At 44.3% G+C, this 18,701-nt stretch overlaps 2 protein-coding genes across 11 annotated transcripts in view; both read right to left on the reverse strand.

Annotated features, from left to right (window-relative positions):
* Positions 1-12,681, reverse strand: part of LOC118507857 (obg-like ATPase 1) — a 56,561-nt gene extending 43,880 nt beyond the window's left edge. Inside the window, exons 1-2 of one of the 2 annotated variants that reach the window (XM_036047041.1) lie at positions 12,611-12,681; positions 11,582-11,727 (exon numbers count right to left, since the gene is read on the reverse strand). The gene's annotated coding sequence lies outside the window, so the exon portion shown is untranslated. Of the gene's footprint in view, positions 1-11,581; positions 11,732-12,610 lie in introns of those variants that run through there. The other variant, XM_036047030.1, reaches the window with a different exon arrangement.
* Positions 12,682-14,427: 1,746 nt separating this feature from the next.
* Positions 14,428-18,701, reverse strand: part of LOC118507633 (transcription factor Sp9) — an 84,198-nt gene continuing 79,924 nt past the window's right edge. For all 9 annotated transcript variants that reach the window (XM_036046435.1, XM_036046382.1, XM_036046410.1 and 6 more), the window contains exons 4-5: positions 17,141-18,054; positions 14,428-17,080 (exon numbers count right to left, since the gene is read on the reverse strand). In XM_036046435.1, the coding sequence (XP_035902328.1) occupies positions 16,317-17,080; positions 17,141-18,054 (1,678 nt within the window). In that variant the 3' untranslated portion in view covers positions 14,428-16,316. The remainder of the gene's footprint in view (positions 17,081-17,140; positions 18,055-18,701) is intronic.

Genomic DNA, 18,701 nt, shown 5'->3' on the forward strand with positions numbered 1-18,701 from the left:
AGCTAAAGCAATTCTTAACGGTAGAGTTGACACCAAAAAAACCTACTTGAGGAAAAGCCAACTTTGTCTACACTCCATCTCAATATTCCTAACTGAAGTCTTCAAGTCGACTAGCATTAATAGCTTTTGTAAAAATATCTGCCAGCTGATTTATAGTAGCACAGTCTTGAGGATCACTATGCTTTGCTCGATTACATTCCATATTCTTGGTTATTCATATACATCCTCTGTTATCTAAAAATATTAGAACAGGTTGTACCATACACAATCCCAGATCTTTCATAAGACCCTTTAACTAAACTGTACTGTAGGCTGTTTCTTACTAGACCACAAAACAGTACTGCTGAATACTTTGATCAGTAACCACCAAAAGATCGTTCAATAGTATCAGCTGTTCAATCGGCATCCGCATATCCATAAAAGCCGGATAGCTTCTCTTTATCTCTCTTCAGCTCTAACACCAAGTTTTGCGAAGTCTTGAAGATAACGCACTATTCGCTTCAACGCAATTCAATGTTGCTAGCCGGGCTCCTATTGCTCACGGGCCATATAGCCAAAGTATCGTTTCGAAACATAAAATGGAACAGTTTAATCATTTTCTAAAATGTATTATCTAGATAATGGAAATCGGCAATCCCAATGTGGAACTTTGCAATCATATAGTGGAATATTAATTTCATCGAACTAATGTCATCGAACAATTTTGCAGATTGAAAGGATTGCAACAGACACTCGGTAGAGTTTCAAAACTCCATAACAAGGTGCAAATTTCCCCAAGCTGAATGCAACATTCCATTGAATGATTGCAACTTGCCGCAACGAGATTGCAATATTCCACTATCAAATTGAAACATTCCACCAAGTGATTCAAAAACTCCATTCGATGATTCGAAGCCCTATAAAATATAATTAAAAAAGAGAATCTTCAATCCACAAAATCCCTCCCGTCAAACCCGTGTTTGACATGCCTGTTGGACTGTAGGATAAAGCAACAGAGTCAAGAACAAAAAGGATTCGATTAAAACCACTAGCATCACGCACGCAGCTTTACACATTTTTTTGTTGTTGCAGTTGCGCCAGTTCGATTCGTCTCAATTCAAAAATGCCAAGCTCCTGTTGCAGCTAATTAAATGCAATTACGTGCATTATTGCAGCAGGAGCAGAGGTAACAATGGCAGTGCGCTAACGATACACTGGCTGGACGGTGTGGCGGACCCGCAAGGACCCCCACACGGAGACAGTTGGTCGACATCGTCCGGATCGGGAAGGCAGCAAAACAATGATGATATTTCGAAAAGCGATTATGATCGACTTTCTTTCTGTCATCTGCCATCGGCAAAACACTGGCAGTCGAATGGTGGCAAGAAGAGAAGTGAAAACTTTTTTTTCGATTCAGTTGATTCAGCTTTTTTTTCCTTTTCGTGTTAGTGGTTTGTTTCAAATTTTGCATCAAGTTGCATTAGTGAGGGACGATCGTCCAGAGAGAAAAAAAACCATCAACAAACCCCTTTTTCTCGCTCGCTAAGTTGAAGTGTCCCACACCATATGCTCGGACTTCCATCTGCAGAAGTTCGGTCGGTCTTTTGTTTTCTCAAATGGTTTACATTATTTGTCTTGCAGTTACGCCGCAATGAAATGCCGCAAATGTCGAGGGGATAAATCCTTTTATACGCCACCGGGTCGAAACCGCATCCACAATTGTTGTTGTGGTCGCCAGACGGACAAGAAGTTGAGAGTCCTGTTTCGTGTCTGTAGCTGCCTGTTGTTGAAAGGGAAAAACGTAACGTTCGTTTCGTTAGATCTCGTCTCGTCTTTACTAAGGGCCCGTTAACGAAACTGATCACTTTATTAGATGATTAGTTTGATTATTATGTGTTAATTTATCTACACTTATCACATTATTTCTAAACAATTTATCATTACCTTTTGAAGTTTTTTTTGAAGCTTTTGATTCTCTTGAAACGGTTAAATTATTATAACATAAAAGTGCTCTAAAAAGCCATAATCAGAGGCAGATCTTCCTGTTAATGAACTCAGAAACACAGCTTAGTAGCAAGGTGCTTGCACGTTTGGTATAAAATGTTCACTTAAAAAAATCACTGAAATTCATTGTAAAATTGAGATTATTCTAGGTCTTAGTTTAAATTTCCGGGGTGGCCTGGTGGTAGATAAGGCAGCGGCGCCAGTCTTCATACCGCAAGACCGGGGATCAAACCTCATCCGGATTGTTCCCCCTAGTGAGGACGGATTATCTATCTATGCGGTATACAATCAGATATCTTCGAACCACGAACCGCTTGGTGAGCAAGTCGTATTGATATTGCCAAGTTACTAATCTGATCTCCGAAAAGATTGACTCCACGTGATCCAAGTGCTAAGCTCGTTGTGGTCCTCCACGCCTTACACCGAGCAGGTTACTGACGAGAACACCTTCGTAGTAGAGCAAGAGTCTGACACCCCACACATCACATGCCACAAGCTATCTTATTCCTTTCGGCGTTGACTAGCGGTCTCAACCAACACTCAGTAAGCTCGTGTTTCAGTCTCCTTCTTTGCATACCCTGATCGAACACTTCACCAAGAGATAGTCCTTACCATCGTCCTCTGTCAGCATAGTGCATAGGACTTATGAACGGAGAGGACTACGGGAGTTATCAATATTTCGTGTGTTGCTGGTGTCTTCTGGCTCGTAGAAGTTTTTGTAGCCCATGGTAGGCACTTCTAAGCCTCTAGGACTCTATCAACTACCCTTCTCCGGAAGCTACAATCGTATCAAGGTAGCAGAACTCCTATACTTCCCAGGAGTAGTCTCCAGCAAGAAGGTAACTTGTGTTTGTTGCAATTATCTTGAATCCAATCCGAGGGACCTCTCGTTTCGTTCGAACGCCGCAGATATCCGTCCAATGATGTCGATATCATCCGCAAAGTCAAAGCCTTAGAGAAATCAGTTGAAAATCGTGCCTGCCGACGCTAAATCTTTCTGCCTAAGTCCCCGATGAGTTTCGAACTATGTCGAACCGCCAACAAGGGATGACCCTCAGCAGTCTTAGAAGCTTTCTAGGGGATTCGAAATCATCGCATGGTGTTCCAGGTTCCATGAAACGTTCCAGTGCCTGAAGCGAAACCGGTGTCGGTTTTCACACGGCAGGACCGGGATTCGAATCCCAACCAGGCCGTTTCCCTGTACGCCGGGCTGACTAATCACCTACGGGTAAAATCAAGTCATAGAAAGTCAGAAATGGCTGACTAAGTCCTTTCGAGGTTGTAGAGCGAAAGCAGAAGCAGTTCCAAGCTCCAAGCTCCTGCTCAAGATTCCTCGTTGAAGAGTTCATGTTTTTTTCAAGTAGGTAATGAAAAACCGTGGCAAGATTTATGACATTTATTTCAGTTGATAAGGACGATATATCGAATCTAATGATACGAGTCTTAGAAATATGATTGAAAATTGAAATATGACCTGGACAAACGAATGTCAATGCTACCGGTACGACTAAAATAAATAAAGAATTGAAAGTTCTTATTGAAATCTTTAATTTCTTCATTGCTTTAAAATCTTGTGCGAATCATATCCTTGTTTCAGTTCCAAAAGTTTTATGCAGAAAGCTCGACGCAATTCAATATTATTCAACTCCACATTTAGTGAAATCAAATTATGTTACCTTTCCTTAGCATTTTTCGAAGAAGCATTTCGTAACACTAGAGACATAAAAGAGAATTTTTTAATTATGACGGCTTGGAGCCCTTATTGTCATATAAAAGAGGAATAGTAAAATAATTTTCCAAGAAAAACGGCTAAGCAAAATATATTCGACATCATCATCATCATGTTGGCCTACTCTTTTAAAGAGCACGTCGTCGTGACATGGCCCGGTCAACAATAGATCTCCAGGAAAATCGTTCCCTGGCTGCAGCTTCCCATCCGTGTAGGCACCCGGTCTCTGACAGCTCTCCCTTCACCTGATCCAGCCAGATCAGCCAGATGAGTCCGGCATCCTTATAACATGCCCCAGCCATCGTATCCTGCCGGTCTTCGCCACCGTCAAGATGTCCGGTTCGCCGTATAGCTCAGCAAGCTCGTGGTTCTTCCATCTCCTCCACGTTCCATCCTTGAACACACCACCAACTCTCGTGGCCATATAGAACCATGAAGAACCATCATCCGAAGTAACGACAGTCCGAAGATAGCAGAACTTCTCTACCACCTCGAGGTTGTCGCCGTCGACTAACACGCTGCTTCCCACTCGGGCTCTATCACGATCAGAGCCTCTGTGGTCAGTGTTTGTAGCAATACCGCACTGATACGGGTATGGTCCGACGCCTCTTGAAGGATAATATAGGATCTCCATACTCTCTACTCCAACTCAATACGTCCACGGCGTCTCCAATAATCTGAGCTTGGGTACACAGGGAAATGCAACCCCTTGGGAGGATGGGTCATATGGCTGAATTGAGCGGGGGAAGGGGGATGGCCAGCGTCTGTTCTCCATGTCCTAGCATCCCAAGGGAGATTAAGCAAGGATGCGTAGGCCCTCCGACGACGCAGGAGGTTAGGGGAGAGGCCGTGCAAGCCACCCCTGGAAAAACAAAAAAGCAACGTACACCCAACAACAGATATTCGACATCACATGCTCTAGTTTTATTTTTTATTTTATAGCACTAGCAAGCTATAATCACATACTAATCGTGAGTTCATAATTACTAACAAGATGATTAAAAATTATCTAAAAAATAATGCCATAAAATCTGCCATAATCCATTCCATATAAAATGAGATAACAAGCAATCATCTAATACCGCCCAATTCTAGCAAGTGAAGGCGTGATTGGAATTAGTCAGATTAATGATTGTAAAGCTACTCCAAAATTCCTCAATTTCGTGCCGGTACGTAAAATCGTAAATCAATGGCCATAATCAAGCTCCCATCCCAAGACATCGCACTCTCGGCACCGTGAACTCTCGGTCCGGGGCAAAATGCTGGTGGCGGTGGTGTTGATTTACGACACATTTTTACACCCTCCCCCAACCCTTTTTTCCAACCCATAAAAACCACCCAGTAGCAACGCGGGATAGGATTTCTTTAATGAGTGCCATAAAAGCTATGCCTACTAATAAATCTTTTCTTACGCCCCTCGAAAAAAAAAATCCGGCACATCCCAAGCGAACGGGGTACACATTGATGCGTTACCGGACGAAGCTTGTTCGATCGTCATCGTAAAGAAGGCGAGTTAAAAATTGGTTCGTCAAAAATGTTGTAAACTGTCGCGCGAAGATTTATGATATGAGGTTTTGAGCTGGTTAATCAAACAAGTAGTTACTTTAAACGAATAATATGCGGTGAAGAAGAAGAAGGTAAAAACAAAACCCACCACGAAAGCAGCATAATGTGAAGCATAATGTTAATAGCGGATCGTTTCTGCATACACATTCCCGACCTGCTTGTTTTTGTGTTTCACGTATTCTTTTACCCACTTCCCGAGCTCATTATTCAATTTTAATCATCAGCTCATCTGCTCTTCTCGTGCATGAAAAATGTATGGCTGTGGTGGATTTTTTCTTTTCACTACTATTTTGGGTTGCTGATTGATGATTGAGGGCAGAGAATTAATTAATGCGTCTTGGTCTGATCTAGCGAAAGGCGAACCAGCGGTGCTTCCAACCACCGGCATTCGGGTTGGCAGTGAAAGGCCAGTGAGTGCATTTTATTTTACGATTCGCGTATGCGCCTATAATCGTCCTCTTGTCTAGGCCGGCTGAGCACGCAATCTTGCTGCCCACACGCGAAAGCGCCTAAGCAATAATAGTGCGTGCAGATCCCGAGCGCCACACACTCGTTCATTTATATTTAAATTTATCTGGCACGAGTTTAATACAATCTTTCCATGCAACTGTTTGGGAAGTTGGGGTTCAATGTTTGCCGGCTGTCTGCTTAATTTTTTACCGAAACAATAGACGGCTTGATGAATGGTTTCCCGAGGCTTTTGGACTCCGAAACGATACGGTCCAGAAAAAAAAACTGTAAATCGACCGCTAAAGGACCAGAACGCCTTTATCTCTCAATAGCTCACCTTACTGTTGTCACTCGGTGTGATAAGATATCACGGCCAAACCGGCAGGGAGGGTGCAACTCATAACAAAAAAAGATCAAAGCGCTCGAAGGGATTTATTTTACAGCCGAACTTTACAACTACGCACGTGTCCGGAGCTTGGCTGCTCGGGAGAAATCAGGTTGCCTTTTGTGGTGCGTCCCGTCCCGGGGCGCCGGTTTACAATATCATTTTAATGGTAGCAAACGATCCGAATCGGTCGGTCTTTTTTTCTTGTGTCACCCAGGCTTTGAATTTGAATGCTTTCCAATCATTGGTTAAAAGTAACAGCAAAAAAAACCTCTCCCCCCCCCCCCTCCACCCTGATGGGTGCAATTGAACGCCACTGTTTAAATTAGTTGTCCTATTATTTATTGACGCCGGTAGGACGCGTGTCACATTTTCCGAATATTTCGTCTGACTTCATCGGTGATGCCCAACGATTTGTCGTTGGCGAGGTGTTTGTTGTTCTTATGTGTGTGTGAATGTGTGTTTTGTACACGTCACCGGCCTTTAAGATTCTAGGTGTTAGATTGTGTATTGACACGCGTTGAAATGGGAGGGTTGATAAAAAAGGCGTGTGTCGCAGGAAACAACTGTTGAAGATAAATAGCTGTCGATTTACAGACAACATTAAGTAATAAAGTATTCGGTACATTAAAATACAATTGAACCCTAATTGAGAAGTTTATGGGCATAAAGGCTTATGAATAGCTTGTGTCACAATACGATTTTCTTTCGAGAGTGTTAAGAATATTGAACCAAAACCTCCTTACCTGGAGATACTCATAGCAAAGAGTATCACAATTTTTTGGATAACTCAACTACCAAGAGACCTCAAAGTTGTAGAATCTTCTCTGTCTAGTTTTTTCTGATATTAGACCTTGTAGTTAAAGAGGCATCTTCACGTAAAGAAAGACAAGGATCTAAGAGAGCCCTTCAAGTTGTTATCCAATCTTCTTCCCATACAAAGCTCATACGAAAAGTTGAAGAAACCTTTTCGTCTAAAGAAAAAGGACCTTCAAGAAAGATCTGTTCACCTAGAGGAACTTATACTGTACGCTTCTTTCTCGTCTAATCTACTTCCATTTCAAGATCTCGTAGTTGAAGAGGCCTGGGTGTCTAAAGAGAGGCAAGGATCCCCAAGGAAGACTTGCTCACCTCAGGAAATATTATTTTTCAACAATCTTCCCCTACTAACAGATATTGAAGTTGTAAAAGTTTCATCGTATGGTCTTCTTCCAATCAAAGACCTAATAGTTAACGAGGCCTCTTCGTCTAACTAGAGAAAAGGATCCTCAAGGAAAGCTTCCACACCTAAGAAAATTCATAGTTAGAGAATTATCTTTTGCCAAGAAATTTCCTCAACAAAGAGATCACAAAGTTGTAGAGACAAACTCGTCTAATCTTCTTGTATAACAAGACCTTATAGTTAAAAAAGCTTCAAATGGATTTCCGAGGCACAAACATTTATCTAGGAATACCCATAGTACAAGGAATCTCGTTTTCCAAGGAACTTTCAGAGTCCATAGTCCATGAAGTTGAAGGAACTCCTTTGCCGAAGGGAACGTTAGACAGGCTTCAGTGTCAGATCTGCGTCTAATCCAAAACCTCGTAGTTTCTGAGGTCTTTTAATATAAAGAAAGACATAGATCTCCAAGGAAAATTTCCTCTTCTAGGAAAATTCACAAGATGAGGAATCTCGTTTTTTCAGAAACTTCTCCTGCAAAAGGACCTCGAATATGTGGAGGCTTCCTTGAATAATTTTCTTCTACTCCAAGATCTCGTATTTTTATATATTTCTTTGGCTGAAGAAAGACAATGATTTCCAAGTAGACTTCATAATTCCGAAACACTCATAGTATAAGAAATTTCATTATCCAAGAAACTTCCCCTACCAAGCTTCTCTTGAAGCTGTAGAGGTTTTATCGTCTGATTTTCTCCTCTTACAAGACCTCGTAGCTAAATTATTCTTCCTTAGAGTGTCATCTATCTACAGATCTCGGAGCCGAAAAGGTGAGGACATTAGCTAGCTTCTCTTCTAGAAATGATGTAGAACGAAGGTTGTATCAAGACACCTCGTAGTCAATGGTAGCTCTTTGTCTTCACTTTATCTACCTTAGGGAACTTGGCATCGAAAGGCCTACTTTTCCAGAGAGCCTTGTCGTGTAAAAAAGTCATAAAGAATAAGATAGAAGAATGGATTGGGCTCGAGAGGTTCGATACAAGTCTCCTCATGACTAGATCCACCACTGACTGCTCGTGCTACAGATGAATTGCTTGTCAATGAATTTACTCGAAACATTCGATGTTCACTGTCTTGTCTTGTGAGACATCGTTATTATGGTTCATTCATTTTTAAAATAAAAATCTCTTTATTCAAACCGCAAATAAATCAACAACCAAATAAAGTAAATCAAATCATCGGTAAGCTCGCCCAGTTTGAAAACTGACGTAGATGAAAATGTAAATTCGTATGGCTGTTTTAATTTAAACTATTTCGTGGACGGCATACATCGCAACACAAAGCGAGGGGAACAAAAAAGAAAAGGCAAAAGCACGCCAACCTCAACCACGGAACGAGACGGCACCAGGGACAGCCCGGGAGGCTCCCAGTTCCGCATGGGCTGCAATCGTGTCATAAATATTTAATGTTTCCGCCTCATTCAGTAGAATCTACATGCTACATTGCGGTACGTACAGAACCAATGTGCGTTGGGTTGGGCGAAGAGCGAAACAAAACATTAAAACAAAAATTGGAGAGATAGTGTATAAATGTACAGCAAGGCACTTGAGCACGGAAAGCGGTCGGTAGAGCTGGTGTGGCCAAAGCAAACACAGAAAAAGAACGCATCCAATGGGAAGGGAATGAATGCGATGAGTTTTTAGACGTGAATTGGTCTACAACAAAGACATCTAATACGTGGAACTGTAATTCATTTCCGTTTGCTTTGTTCCGATTGGTCAACCTTTGGCTTTGGAAAGGGGTTTTCCGATCAAAAATTAAAATTATTATTTTCGGTTTAAAAAAAAATAATGGTTAGCAATTTGGCTAACTCTTGCATCGGGACTGCAATAAAAATTGTGCGACAAAAACGACTAAACGCCTGATATTAGGCAATTGTTCTCTCAGATGCACAAGAGCTAAAGGCGTGTTCGTAAAATTAATTCCAACAAGCTTACGAATAGCTACAAAATTACTCAATAAATTACTGGTAGATAATATTAAATCTGAAAAGAATTACAACTGAATGCAAAAATAAAAATCTTTTCTAAAATAAAATAAATTTGATACGAGAAAATAATTGTAAAATTTGCTTCTCATAATAAGGCTCATAGCAAAAGCAAAATTGAATCTCATTCTAGATCACTGATGGAGACAAATAACATTTCCACACGTTAATGCACTCCATAAGCATACTGTCAAGTACACACCACGCTGCCTAATCGAATTTCTACCGAGCCGTTTCTCGTCTCCTCCGAGAAAGCAACCATCGAAAATTTGCATAATTTCCCAATTTACCACAGATCGCTGATTTTGACGAGCACGTAGCAGCAACCAAAAAAAACTGAAAGCCGATGTAATGTCGATGCGCTGTTCCACGCTAAAGCCCATTCACTTGCCTCCTTTTTGTATAAGAAAAAAAAACAGCAAAACAGAGCTTAAAGGATAACGGGCACCGTTCGACGTGGAAGAAATCTTCTTCCACCAGCACCACTTTTCAGCCGTGCGTGAATGGTTGATTTTTCCTACGCTAAGCCTCACCCCTGATTTAACGGGCCCCGGGTTTGCGATTTTTGCAACGGGTTCCCCGGGTTCGAGAAGTCACCGTGTCCTGTACCAGCTAGTGGCATTATTGAATAATCTTTCAACGAGCCACCCTCAACCGAACAATCCCTAATGAAATCAACACGGAGCTAGAAGCATCGGATCATTTCTGCGGTACCGCACGCTACTAAACGAGCATCGGCCGACGGTTTTCCCTTCGGCTGAAAGAGGGTCCCGGACCGCTGATTGTTCACAATTGCCCCGGTCGGCCTCGCGGCGGATGAGTCCGTGTCAATATTGCTGCTCGCATTATCTATCACCAGATTTTTCAATCATCGCGTCTGTTCCGGGTGTTTCCTTCTGTCCCTTGCTGTCCATTGTTGGGAGCGTGCGTGGAGAGTGAAAGGAAAGCAGAACAAACATTGTTCAGCATTGGTTCCCAGGCTGCAAGGGATATGGTGGAGGGCCGTATCACTACCACAAATCCCACGTGGCCAATTGAATTGACGAATAGGCAAAGGGGGAAGCTTAGTTTATGGTGCTCTTTCTTATTTGAAATTAGCATAATCGTGCGAAATGTGTGACTTAATTTTCTCTTTTTTGTTCAAAATTTCAAAACGGTATGCATCTCGATGCCTTAGAATAGCGCGATTTGTATCAATTTACATCAATTTATTGCTTTGATTGCGTATGGGGAATGTTATTTTGGTGATGAAAAAGGAGGTTTATTTGGAAAAGAAAAAGCAGCTAATTTATGATCTCTAGTCTAAGGAAGGTAACTCTATTAAAAGGTCGTCAGATGCAGGGTAGCTCGAATTTTGTTTTAGAATATCATATCAATTATACATTAGAATTACCATATACACTGACGGACTATCGAATATGGTTAATGTCTGAAGAGAGAGTCCCCCCCCCCTCTCACTCACTAGCACTCACTTTTCGCTACTGAGATACCTAAACTTTAGGTAAAAGTGTAGATAAAATAAAATAAATGTTGTTATAATAAAGTATAATAATAATAAATAATAAATAAATAATTGATAATGGTAAAAAGTTCGAAAAAGATAGTTGTGAAAAGTGAGTGATTGTTGGGGGGAGGTTCTTAATTCAGACTTAAGCAATATTTAAAATTTTGACCAAATAATGACAAAAAATTGCAACACAAAAAACTGATTTTTTTCAAATCGAAGCTGGTAGTTGAAATTGAAAAATATAAGTAGGATATGCCTAAAACTATACAAAAAAAGAAAATACGCTGTCTTATGTGTTTTGGCCATAATTCCGTCAGAATCTGCTTCTCCATTGGCACTACAACCTCGAGAAGTCTCAGCCTTCCAATTCTGACTTTCTGCGACTTGATTTTACACGTAGTACAAAAGTCAGCTCGCCTACGGGGAGACGGTCTGGATGGGATTTGAACCCCGGTCTTGCCGTGTGAAGACCGGCGTCGTTATCGCCTCTGCCACTGGACCGCCCTGTCAGAATTCCGTCAGAACGACAAATAGAAAATCAAGAATTGAATTCTTAATTGATCCAATGATAGGATCGTTTTCCCAAAATATTCAACCAATTTTAATAGAAAACGGTATCATGTTTACACCTTTACTATATTCTTATTTTAAGGAGGCCTTATTCTATTGTCCGTCACTGCATGTGTAAGTTCATGTTTCATATGAGTAGTGTTAGTAAATAATCAACAATATATCAATAATAAATAAAGTTGAAATACCTTTTTATTCTCGTAACGTTTTGTAGAGCATGAATAATCTGTTTATATCACACACTGTACTTTCTGTCAAACAAGCTTCACACACACACACACACACTCACATCCAATTAGTAGACACCTTGCTGGAAAACCTTGCCACGGTACCACTAAGTAGTACACTAATAAAACTCATTGCCCAAAAGGCTTGTCTTTTGAGAGTGACGGAGAGAGAGAGCGAGAGCTCACGAGAGAAAAAAGCACACAAACCGACCACGAGCCATCAACTCCAGTGCGGTTCGAAAGCGGCTGATTGATTAATGATCCGATGCTTCGGTCGTTTGTCCTCGGTGTTGTACGGCCACAATCCGCACCCTTTGCTTTCTTCTTCCACTGCTTCCTTCTCACTCCTAGGAGAGAGTGAAGTAGGTGGGAGGGGGGTATTTTTTCGACAACATGAAACCGAAATTGTTTGGGTTTTTGGAGAAAGATAATAATGCCGACACGCGCAGAAAGATGCTTCGGGGGGTTAAGATTGAAGGCTAATGAAACCGAGCAAGCACTCCTCGGTTCGGAGGAGTTCTATTATTCTCATTTGCGTGTGCGGTCTTGGCCCTTGCCGGCTCACACACACACACACACACACACATGCTCACACATTCGATTTGCCTGTATGGGGACAGGGCCACAAGCACGGGAAGGGAGGGCAAGATTTTTATCATTCCACGGATTCATTCACGCTAAACCGGCTTCGGTGCAAGTGAAGAAGCGTCGGTGATTATAATGTTTGCCGCATTCACACCACACTGCACTTAATTTATTAGTTTTTGACACGTCGACCGACACGTCACCGTACCGCACACGCTGGTATGGAGTTAGGGAATGTGTGGGTACCGGGACCGACGCACCGATAAAGAGATGCCGCCGCCACCATTGGTGCGTGTGTGTTTATTTTATGGTGACGAGATGTCAAACACTCGGTGAGCGGAAAGGTGTGGGAGGAAAAATGCGCAACAGGGGTTTGAAGTTATTACGGTTGAAATTTACACGCACCGCACTGGGAAGACAATGTAAAAACGTTTGCTGCGAACTCCGCTTTGTTTATCTTTCGGCCGTGTCGTGACAGTTCAAAAGGCTTTTTTGTCACTTTGTTTCGGTGTCAGTGGCACAACGAGGTTGCTGTCATATCTACTTATCGTCGTTTGTGAGAAGAGTGTGATTGTGTGTGAGTGGGAGTGCGTGGGTGTGCGTGTGCCAATTTCTTCCATCTTCAAGTGTGGGTCTTTGTTTTGCAAGGCGGATAACCTATTCTCCACACATTCATTGTTTATTGCTTTTAGTCCAACAGTAAAGCAGGGGTCTTAGAGCACAAACTTGCATTTGGTGGTAGGAGTGCACTAGACATGGGACCTGTCATCGAATCCCGTCCAGAACGTCTCTCCGTACGCAAGACTGCCTATCTTTCTTCTTCTTTGGCACTACAGCCTCGCAGTGGCGGATCAAGCTGCTGGAATAATAGTTGACGACCCCTAGCATGTCGAATCTGATGATTGGAATAGAGCTAGAATGGGAAGAGATATTACAAGGGGCTTCTTGTAACATACGTTCCTAGGACCTAACGGTCAGCTTATAGGGAGATACTCTTTGGGACCCCTTGAATGTTGGGAGCCCAAGCATCAGCTTAGTGTGCTTGATGCAAAACTATGATGCGAGCTGACTCCTTGACTTGATGTTAGCCGTAGTTGACTAGTCAGTCCTGTCTACGGAGAGACGATCCGGACGGGATTCCATACCCGTTGCTGCCTGTTAAAGACCGATGACTTACTATCCTACTGCAGGTAAGATTTATTCAAAGAAGTCAGAAGTAGTAAGCCTAAACCTCTCAAAGTAGTAGTTCCAAAGAAAAACTCATGAAATAACCCTTTCCTCCACTGCTGTCAAACGAAGATCATTTGCTGCACTGCCCAGACAATGATAGAAAACAAATGAAAAAAACCATCCAACAAATTACGTCGCACGCGTGATTGATGCGATGATCCGATTTCGTTGGACCGCGGGAAGCGAGCGTGCCGGCACAGCACGATGCAGCTCGAAAAAGTAACCGGAGAGCGCTAATCAAAGGCAATTAGGGGAAGTAATTGATTACGGGCAGCGTCTACCAGCAATTAGCTCATCAACCCGCGCAACCAAGCATTGATTCGTGGGTAAATAATAATAATGCTTCACGTACGGCCCGGCTGTCTATAATGGCCGGCAAGATTGATAGTGTGTAGCCCTTTGGCGGGGTTCGTTTCAAGTATCGTCTTTACGAAGGGAAGCTATAGCTTTCGCTATTAAGCGTTGACGGTTTACCGATTGTGCTAGTATGAGTTTGTTGCGAAGATGTTGAGATGCGAACAAGGGTGCTGACTAAGCAGGCTGCGGAAACTTCTCCAGTCAAATTGGGAATATATGTAGAACGTTCAGAATGCCAGTACTCACCTATGCCACAGAGACATGAACTCTGGTCAAAATTGACGTACTTTTCAGGAAGATACTCAGAAGGATCTTGAGTCCCGAGAGATGTTCGTACTCCTCTTAGCCGCCTTCGAGAAGAACATGCGCAGAAGGATCTTTGATTATGGAGGACTATGGTGCATCGAATTACACTTGCCAGACTCCAGTCATGGCCAGGCCAAACTAAGTGATGCCTTGATGCGTCCAAGATATTAGGTATTAGAGCAGACAACGACGCTTGACCGTGAGTGATATCGAGGACTTTTGCAGCATCCTAAGACCTCGATTCTCCTAGAAGTTTGCCCTTTAATGCTAGACTAAGTGATATTAAGCACCACGATGTAGATGAGAATCAAAAATCCACCAAAACGAGCTGGGTGTCATAAGGTGTATATTTACGATCCATCAATAGTTTTGCTTTGCTTGCATGTAATCATTCATTCCGTAAGACAATTTTGAGTTCATCCTAATTAATTACGGAAAGGAGTAAGGGAATGGGGGAACGAGGGGAAGTAGTGGTAATAATAATAATAATAATGGTAATAAAATAGTTACCTACTAATGATAAAAACTTATACCAATCGCACCAACCGTCACAACAAATTAGCGACGGTAGATAGAAATAGTTCATTCCACGTGTTTTTTTCTCTGTGTGTTGTTCTTTTCGTATAAATCATTTTCCCCATGAACACATCGATCGATTCATTATCGAGTTCATGCATCAATAGCGAGATTCTGTGTTAAAACTTTTGCGCCTAAACAGGGGATTGAACGTTTAATTAATAGTGCTTTAAATTTTTACTTGTGAAAATATGTTAGCGTGTGTGAGTGGTTTTTTTTTCTTTTTGGGTGTCTAAATTTTGAATGTTTACTGTTTACATTTCAATTATTACATACATGCACTTAACATGCTAGCCGCCGTCGAAACGAAGGACCACCGTTCCTTTTCGCAGTTTCCAAACTTGCTTCCCAAATCTTTTAGCCCGGCTCGTATTTGAAGCGTTCGTTCAGCTTTGCTTTCGGCACTGATCGCTTTCTTGACGCGGCTGCTGGGACCGGTGTACAATACACCCCGCTTACCATCCCCGTTTCTAACAAGAGACTTACACTTATCAGTGAGATTAAAGTTAAATTAGTAACCGATAACTTTCCCCCATTTTTTTGTTTGTTTAATTCACGTTAACCCTCCCCAAGTACAAATGTGATCGCGGTTCGTCGGACAAGATTGTTGTTTTCGTTCTTCATTTTTTCTGTTATAGTTAATGTGATGTTTTTTTTTCTGCAATACAATATAGTAATATCCCTTCGCCAGGCTTAAGTATTACGGCGCGCATACCCGCGCGTCAACAGTGTATTCGATACATTGTTCAGCGTCTATCCATGGTCCGCGTGATGTCTAGAAACGTAACGATTTATCGCAAGAGAGAAAAACCCTGCACTAACATCCAGGATGTTGGTAGCCGTCTGGTGGCACATACACACCACGCAACGATCCCATTAGGCTGTACAGATACTAACGCTACCCTGTGTCAGTGTTTATCATCCCCAATATTACAATACACACGCGCGCGTTCGCGCGTGTTCATCCAACTAATTCATCCACCAGACAGATGAATGACATTTACTTTAGATTCATTTAGTTACTCTTGCTGCGCGTTGCTGTTACTATTTTGATTCACAATTCATCGACGCCATCGTTCGATGAGACAAAACGAGATAAGAAAAAGCGAATTACAATTACGAGGATAAAATAACAAAGTGTGTGTGTGGGTGTGAGTGAGTGTGTTCTGTTTTTAAGTTAAGTAACCATATTTATGGTTCATATTTTTTGTAATATCCCTTATTTTGTAGACTTCTCGTTCTAATCCTCTTATTACTGTTTTGACATACTCACATCAAAGCCCTACATCCTGACGGATGTCAGATGTGTTCTAAGAAGAAGCAGGAAACGAAAAAAAAACAAACAGCACTATTTCCTAGAGACATTAAGCTAGTTCGAAAGGATCACGATCGTTGGGTGTAACCTTGAACATTCTTCTTGATTAGTGTACGGGTCTGGGGGTTTTTTTTTTAACGGCTCACGTTAAACGGATCGAGACTTGCGCTGGTGGGGGAGATTCGGTAGCATCCCCCGAACAGAGCTATACTTGCAATTTTGTGTGTGTTTGTTGGATGTGAGCACGGTTCAGATCCAATCTGCCGCTGCCCTGACGATGTCGGTGCGCTGTCCGAACAGTGCGAACAGGTCGGACTGCACCGGGCCTCAGACAATGCCCGGCTTCACATCCATCTGCTGCTGGCTGACGTGCTCCAGGCCCGGACTGGGCGTGTGCGCGTGGTGCTGCTGCTGTTGATGATGATGGTGATGATGTTGTTGCTGCTGCTGCTGCTGCTGATGATGTTGATGATGTGCGTGATGGGGATGATGCGAATGCGGGTGATGGTGATGTGGGCCGGAACCTGGTTGTTGCTGATGGTGTTGCTGCTGTTGCGAGTGGGACAGTCCGGGAGAGCCCATCGAATGGCAGGACCCGCCACCGAGCATGCCGGGCGGCCCTCCGCCCATCACACCGTGCGGTGCCGATAGCGACCCCAGCGGTCCACCGTGCAAGTGATCTGTCACCGACGCACCGGTCACAGCGCCCTCCTCCGAATCGCTGCAGTGTGCGTCCATCGGTTGCGGTGCCTGCGCGTTACTGCCCTTCTTGGTGCCTTCGTTACCACCTCCACCACTGCCACCGTTCGTCCCGGATGCACTGTCACCTCGGCTGCTGGCGGTACCACTTCCACCATTGCCGCCGCCATTGCCGCTGGCGGTGTTTGGGCCGGATGAGCTGTTGCCACCGGTGCCTCCACCGCTGCCACCACTTCCCGCACCGGATCCTGTTCCTGCACTTCCACCTCCACCACTACCACCACTGCCACCACCACCACTGCTGCCGCCACCAGCACCTCCGCCGCCGCCGCCGCCGCCGCTACCGCCGCCACCGCTGGCACCACCGCCGTTGTGGGTTTTGACGTGTTTGGCTAAATGATCACTTCGCATGAATCGTTTGTTACAGACGGGGCAAGCAAATCGTTTCTCACCTGTGTGCGTGCGCAGATGCCGCTGCAGCTCGTCGGAGCGCGTAAAGCGCTTGCCGCAGAACAGCCAGTTGCAGACGAACGGCCGCTCGCCGGTATGCCACCGGAGGTGCGCCTTCAGGTGGCTCGTCTTCCCGTACACCTTGCCACAGCCCGGTATGTGGCAGCTGTGGATGTTCTTCTTGCGCAGATGCACGCCGGCGGGACCGAGCCGCTCCGCCTCCTGACAGTTGGGGCAGTCGCAGGTCGCCCGGCCGGAGTAGCGCCGCTGGCTGCGCGGCGACGGTGCCTGCGGGGCGCTCGGTGGCGGTGCCGGCGAACCTCCCCCGTGCGGACCTAGCCCGAACCCGCCCACGCCGACGCCGGCGGCCGACTGGCCGACGCTAACGCCGCCCGGCTGGAGCATGCTCTTGTAGCAACTATCCTGCAGCAGATGCTGGCCGGAGCCGAGCAGGTGTGCGGTGTTGGTGAGCGACGCGTGCGTCAGTGTCGAGGCGTAATGCTCGGAACCGCTCACCGAGGCGGCCGCCGCCGACGCGGCATAGTTGGCCATCGTCGCCGCGTGCATACCGGCGGCGGCGCTCGTACCGATATCGAGCCAGCTGCCGGCCGCCCCGTGCATGTCCCACCAGCCGGTCGGCGTCCCGTGGCCCCCGTTGCCGCCCAGCCCGTTCGCGTCCGGTTTGCCGACCGCGTTGAACGGGTGCCAGTCGTACGGGTGGCGGCCGTAAACGGACCCGAGCTGGGCGGCGGCCGCAGCGGCCGCAGCCGCCGTCGAGCTTGCCTGCCCCGGTCCGCCCCCGTCGCCACCGACCTTGCCTGCCGCTGCCGCCCCCAGTGCGTGCTGGAGGGTGTGGTGCGCATTGTCCGCTCCACACCCACCGGGCGAACCGGACGCACCGGAAAAGTAAAGATCGCTGGATCGCACAACGGTAACCAGAGGGCAATCAGGAGATGTGGTAGGAATTGAGGGATGAGGAGGAAAGGAAAGGAAGGATGGGGAAGCATTACAAAAACACACGTATACATGCGTATTGGAATGTAGAGCGAGAGAGAGAGAGAGACAACAACAAACAACAACAAATGTAGTTTTGGCACATTTAGACAAAGGGGCATTCGTCGGAGAAAAAATGGGGAAGAAAAAGAAAGAAATAGAAAAAAGAGAAAGAGAGTGATAAGAAGAACAAGAAAAGAGAATAATAATACAACATCGTTTAACAATTCGTTTCGTGCCGGTGACAGTGTGTGCTGTAGTGAATCTAGTTGCCGTTTGACAGCTGTCAAATACTGGTGTTCAGCATTTAGTGTCATTGAGGTGCAAAATGCCTATCTCGAGCTATTATTAACATATTCTATGCTGAACAGAATTCACTACTTGTCAAACGGATGAATTCAATTGGATTGCATGAACGGATGAAAGAATGGGATCTCATTACCCGTTTGTTTGACAGTTGACTTAATCGCAATGTTTACTGTTGACTTAAAAAAGGCAAATCATAAAAGCAGTTGTGAGGTGCGCTTTTCTTTGCAATACATATAAAATTGACAGCTGTCACATTTGTTC

The sequence above is a fragment of the Anopheles stephensi genome, chromosome X (genome assembly GCF_013141755.1).
Source record: "Anopheles stephensi strain Indian chromosome X, UCI_ANSTEP_V1.0, whole genome shotgun sequence".
In the NCBI taxonomy this organism is placed as follows: Eukaryota; Metazoa; Arthropoda; class Insecta; order Diptera; family Culicidae; genus Anopheles; species Anopheles stephensi.